Below are 6557 nucleotides of genomic sequence, written 5' to 3'. Positions count from 1 at the left end.
TGTTGTTGTTGTTGTTATGTGCCATCGAGTCGCTTGTGACTCATAGTGACCCTATGTACAAGAGCTCTAAATGTTCTTCTATCCTGTGCCAAGCTAGCCATCTCAAACGCACTTATTCCCATCGCTCCAGTCACAGAATTGATCCATCTCATCGAGGGTCTTCCTCTCCTTCGTCGCCCCTCCACTCTGCCAAACATGATGTCCCTCTCCAAGGAACAGTCCCTCCTTGCAACATGCCCAAAATATGTCAGACGAAGCTTCAGAATCCTTAACTCCAAAGAGCCTTCCGACTTCACCCTCTCCAGGACAAACCTGTTTGTTCTCCTAGCAGTCCATGGTATATTCAACACTCTTCTCCAGCACCATAGGTCAAAGGCATCAATTCTCTTTCTATCATCCCTATTCACTGTCCAACTCTCTGATGCATAGCACATAATTGCAAAGCCTATAGCCTGGATCAGGCACACCTTAGTCTCCAGTCTGACGTTGTTGCTCTTCAGTACTCTTGAGAAGTACCTCACAGCTGACTTTCCCAATACAATTCGTCTCTTGATTTCCTGGCTGCTGTTACCACGAGTGCTGATTGTGGAGCCAAGTAAATTAAAACTGTTAACTCTCTCAATCCATACTGATGCTGCCAACTGGCCCAGTGGTGAGAATCTTTGTTTTCTTGATGTTGGGCTTCAGTCCATATAAGAGGTTGTAACAATAATTTTTAAAAGCTCAAACAGAAATTAAACAATATTGGTGAAGACATGGATAAATTGAAAACCTCATACATTGTAGGTTGGGCTGCAAAATGGTCCAGCTATTGTGGAAACAGTTGGAAGTTCCTTAAAACCACTAGTACATGTCAAAAGAATTGAAAACAGATGCTCAAAAACTTGTATACAAATGTTCAGACAGCATTGTTCATAATAGTAAAAAAGTAGAAAGAACTCCTGACAGGTGTCAGTGTTACAGCTAACGTTCACGCCTGGCATGCTGACCAGGTGGTGTTCTTTTAAGACCTCTCAACTGTCAAGTCTGTCCATGACTTCAAATGTGAGCAGCACACTTCGCGTCCTCATAACATCCTCACTTCTGTCCTCCCGGCTACAAATGTCCATCTTTCAAAATAGCAGCGATAAAATCAGCAATCTCCAGAAATTCCACTAATTTCTTACCAGGTGGCTCACATTGCTCCTTGGGGGTAAGTACTTTGTGAACATAATGAGCAGAACTCATAGAAACTGTTCTTAGGATTATAGGGAGTTTCATTGTTAGTGGTTTTTTAAAACGTAGCAAAAGTAAAACAAACAAAAAGATGCATGGAGGGTGCCTAAATATACTTTCCATGTCCCCAAAGTCAGTCAACACCCTTACATCTGCATCCTTGTCCAGGTTAAACTAACCAGAAATCTCATAAAATTTCCATAACCCCAACCACTCCAATACTTTCCCCTATGGTGGATGGATATTTTCAGGTTGGTAGGAAGTGGACTTTCCTGGCTTGGCTAGTCTTAATCTAAGAATCAGATCATTAGTATAATCTTTTAGGTTAGGTACAACAAAACAACACTTAAGATTACTGGGGGAATTCAAAGTCAAAGATATAATTCTTTGGGCAAAGTTAAGTTCTTTATCCTAGGGGTTTTCTTTTGGAAATTAAAATGCTTTGGAATGAGATAGTGGTGATGGTTGCACAATATTGTGGATGACTGAAAGTAACTGAGTTGTATACTTTAAAGCGGTAATGTAGTGAATTTTATGTTATGTAAATTTTAATCTCAAAAAATTTAAGAGATGGAGAAATTCATAACACAGAAATACAAATTAAAAGAAGGCAAGTGTGGCTATGTTAATGTTAGACAAAATAGATTTCAAAACAATGAAATTTATTATGGTTAAAAAGGAACACTGCACAATGACTAAGAGGAAATTCAGAAGGAAAAAAACTCTACCACAAACCAACTCTACAAAACCCCTAGTGATTCTAAATGTGTATAAAGCAATAATGCATCTGTTTTTGAGACTGTCAACAACTTCATCTTGCTTTGGTCCACAATTAACACCCTCCGTTCTAGCAGTCAGGAAATAAGGAGACACATTGCACTGCAAATATCTGTAGTCAGGGGTCTTTGCAAATTATTGAGGAATAATAATGTCAGTTTGAGGACTAAGGTGCATCTGGTTCAGGCCATAGTCTTTCTGATTGCAAGCTATGCATCTGAGATCTGAACAATGAATAAGATGGCAGAAAAAGAATTGATTCCTTTGAGCTGTAGTGTTGGAGAAAAACACAGAACACCTCATGGACAGACAAGAGAATGAACAGATAGGTCTTGGAGATGGTGTAGTGGAGTGCTCTTTGGAGGCAAGAATGATGAGGCTTTGTCTCACAAACTTTGGAAATGTTGCTAGGAGGTGCTAGTCCTCAGAGAAGGACAAGATGTTGGGAAGGGTGGAGGGTCAGTGAAGGAGAGGAAGACCCTTAACCAGTTGGATTGATATGATGACTGTTCCAATGGGCTCTTGTGTGTCTGGATGTGAGGATGTGTGAGGATGGCACAGGATATAGCAGGGTTCAGATCTTTTGTTCATAGGGTGCTATGAGTTGTGTTTGAGTTGGTGGCACCTAACGACAACAACAATAACAATAACATTTTTAAAAATTTTAGCTCTACTTCATTATGATCCTCACAGTCAAATGCCTTTGCATAGTCAAAACACAAATGGACATTCTTCTGGTATTTTTTTGCTTTCAGTCAGGATCCATCTGACATCAGCAATGATCTTGCTAGTGCCACTGCCTCTTCTATATCTAGCCTGAATTTCTGGAATTTCCATGTCAATGTACTGTTCTAGTCAGTTTTTAAGGATCTTCAGCAATATTTTTCTTGTATGTAATAGTAATGATATTATTTGATAATATTTATGTTCTGTGGGATTACCTTTCTTGGGAATGGGAACAAATATGAATCTCTTCCAATCAGTTGGCAGGCAGCTGTCCTCCAAATTTCCTGGCATAGACTGGTAAGCATATCAAAGACTGCCTCTGTTAGCTGAATCATATCGATTGGTATCCCATCAATTCTTAGGGCCTTATTTTTTTGCCAATGCCTTCAGTGCAGCTTGAACTTCTACCTTCATTACTATTAATTCTTAATCATGTGTTACTTTCCGAACTTTTTCAGTATTGACCAGTTCTTTTTAGTACAGTGAGTCTGTATATTTCTTCCATCTTCCTTTGAAGCTTCTTGATCATTCAAGATTTTGCTCATTTAATATTTCATTATTCCAACTCAAGGCTTGAATTGGTTTTTCAGTTCTTTCAACTTGAGAAATGCTGAGTGAATTTTTCTCTTTCTATTTTCTGACTCCAGCTTTTTCAACATTTATTGTAATACTTTGCTTTGTCTTCCTGAGCTGCCTTTTTAAGTTTTCTGGTAAGCTTTTTTTTTTAAAATTTTATACAGATTTGCATACAAAGTTCATAAAAATTGTATATGTCATTTTTCACACCGCATCTTTCCCCTTCATTTACCTATCCCTCGTCCACCCATCAAATTGTGTAACCCTATTATTAAGCCTCCTTCTACTCTCCTTGGATCCTTGTACCTGTTCTACAATAATGGTCTTATACAGTATTTGTCTTTATGAGACTGAGTTAGTTCACTTAGCACATAATGCTCTCCAGTCCCTCCCAAGTTAGGTAGTAATTTACAAGATCATTGTTCCTGTATGCTGCATAGTATTCCATTGAGGGAATGTACCATAATTTCTCAATCCATTCCATTGTGGTTGGACATCTGAGCTGTTTCCATGTTCTTGCGATGGTGACTAATGCTACTGTGAACATTGGTGTACAAGTCCCTGTTTTGGTCAGCTCTTTTATGTCACTGAGTTTTGATGCCAAAATTTAGCAAATGTTAGCAAATTGACTACTCTAGTATGTGGAAATGTATACTATATCATGGCTAAGTGGTATTTGTCCTGGGAATACTAGGCTGGCAAAAAGTTTTTAAAATTAACTAATGTCATCTAATGATTAACAGACTTTTGAAAATATATTTGCAGCTGAAGATTCCTTAATGTTTAAGGAAACCTTGTAAAATAGATTGTACAGTCTACTAGTTTTACTTTAAAATATTATATAACCCTCAATAAAGAAAGAAGATATAGAGAGGTATAGAAGGATTAGTGGAAATCAGAATTACAGGAAGTAGGAAAAGCGTGATTACATTGTGGGTAATGAAATAAATGTTATAGAACAAAATGTGCATGAAAGTTTGAATGAAAAACTTCTTTGCTTTGTAAATAGTTACTCAAATAACAATAAAGAGAAAAATGATTAAACTCCATAAAGTGAATATTAACATTAGGAGGAAAATTTCTTCTGTATAATCAATTACAAGATAATAAAAGGGCAAAATTTTCCTCAAAACAAAGCTCAAAAGACAGAAAGGAGAAAGGGAAAAAATGGTCATCTTTCTCCCTTAGAGCTGCTGGTGGATTCAAATAGCCAGAAAAGTACAACTTTTGAGTGACTAAGCCACCAGTGTGGCTAAACCATTATAGCTCCCTAGCACCAAGGAAAGTCCATTTGGATTCAGATCTTACCACACCAATGCTTTCAAAGGAAAAAATGGCAGTTCCAAAAAAGAGAGGGTAGGTATTCCAACTTGCTATCAGTGGCAACCTTCTGGGGTCCGGAATTTCCTATAGGAGAGAAAAATCAGTTAACACATTAATTCTCCTTTAACAGAGAGGTACTCTGAAAGTAGACTTGAAACTTTTAAATAGAAGTCAAGAAGTTGAAGAAACTTCAAAGAGAAGTAAGTAAGGATTAAAGTTGATATCAACACAGTATAAAACCCAAGAACCAGAGAACAGAAATATAGAGCAAGTATCAAGAGTATTGAGAGACAGTGTGTCATCAAGAGAGTTTGGTTTGTCAAGTCTAAAAAATTTTTGTACACAATAGATCAATATCATCCTAAAGTTTTCAAGTACACCTTTGAATGCATAGTGATCACAAGAGTGGGAAATACTATAGCAATAGGACATCAGTCTAGGTAAGTAAAGGGTCATAAAAGAGAAGAGACTGCCAACAAGATGGATTGACCCAATGACTGGAACAGTGAGTTTAACCCAGCAGATTATGAGGATGGTACAGGATTGAGCAGGGTTTTGTTCTCTTGCACATATGATTGTTCAGAGTTGGAGTTGATTTGACGACATCAAAAAACATCATTAGATTGATATTCTCATTAACTCAAAGCATTGTTTGAAAATAAGAGTATCATTGGACAAATTGAGACTCATAACAACTCTATGGGACTGAGTAAAATCGGTCCATTCAGTTTCTGAGGTAGTAAATGTTCACGGCAGCAAATTGTCCACCTCTGTCTTGTGGAATGACTTGTTATTGTTGTTTTTGTGTACTGTCAAGCCAGAATTGACCTATAGCTGTCTCTTCAGCATGTTTTCAGAGGCAGTTAATCCCATGGGTAGAGACTGCCCATCTTTCTCGTGCACAACAACAACTGGTTTTGGAGCCATGTGCCTTCAGGATTTCAGTGCTGTTTCTTAACAATTGACCAATGGTTGACCTCTCAAAACTATGCCATCAGGGGTCCTTACAAATGAAGAAATTATCTGGAATATATATTTTACATATCCTGTACCTTGTTTCTGTGTACCTTAGAGTCAGAACCTTAGAATGTGTAAATTACAGACCTATTACTTTACTTGGATAGCCTGTGGAACAGTCCACATTGAGTCAGAGAAATCTCACAACAAATTCAATTTTGTAGAAATCATAAATGCTGCCTAAAACTATTTTAAAATATGACTATTCTTACTAAATTCCATACACATTTCCAGTTTTTAGCTTTTTGAAGAGTATTTAAAAGGTATTGGGTATACCAAGGGCTCCAGGAGTTTAAATTTTGATGCAATTTTAGCTTTCATAAAACAAAAGTCATACGTGCATTGTCAGTAATCATAGATCTGTTCCAATCAATTAACTAGGTACTTTGGGGGCGGGGATCACTGCTATTTTGCTAGACCATGCAGGATCATTTAAGCTAAAGTGGAAGGGAGCAGGACAGCTGTAGCAGCTTGAGTGAGGTGGAAGAGACAGTGCTGGAAGGGAAAAGCCAAGGCTTGTTGGTTTCCCTTTCAGGTACTTTGGGGAGATCACTGCTATTTTGCTATATCATACAGAACCCCTTAAGCTCAAGTGAAAAGGAGCAGGACAGCTGGAGCAGCTTGAGGGAGGCAGAGGAGTCAGTTCTGGAAGGGAAAAACCAAGGCTCCTGGTTTTCCATTAAGGTACTTTGGGGGGTGGAGGGCACTGCCTCTCCTCTCTGAAGGCCTTGGGCCAAGAAGGAAACATAAATACACAGCCTTTCACAAAACATTGTCATCCACTATATAGTTACAAGGACTTAACATCTACTAAAATAAAACCACCCAAAACAAACAAATCTCACATAATATTAAGAAAGCAGCAGTCTGTCTTAGTTAGCATTGTTGTTGTTATGTGCCGTTGAGTCGTTTGTGACTCATAG

The 6557-nt window shown here is 38.0% G+C and overlaps 1 protein-coding gene across 1 annotated transcript in view; it reads right to left on the bottom strand.

Annotated features, from left to right (window-relative positions):
- Positions 1-6557, bottom strand: part of SLC36A2 (solute carrier family 36 (proton/amino acid symporter), member 2) — a 64025-nt gene that overhangs the window by 21750 nt on the left and 35718 nt on the right. Inside the window, exon 7 of the mRNA XM_006893742.1 lies at positions 4603-4701. Within this exon, the coding sequence (XP_006893804.1) occupies positions 4603-4701 (99 nt within the window). The remainder of the gene's footprint in view (positions 1-4602; positions 4702-6557) is intronic.

This window comes from Elephantulus edwardii, unplaced genomic scaffold (genome assembly GCF_000299155.1).
Source record: "Elephantulus edwardii isolate Elephantulus edwardi_28Jun2011 unplaced genomic scaffold, EleEdw1.0 scaffold00130, whole genome shotgun sequence".
NCBI classification, from domain to species: Eukaryota; Metazoa; Chordata; class Mammalia; order Macroscelidea; family Macroscelididae; genus Elephantulus; species Elephantulus edwardii.
This window is presented reverse-complemented; position numbering and strand designations above follow the sequence as displayed.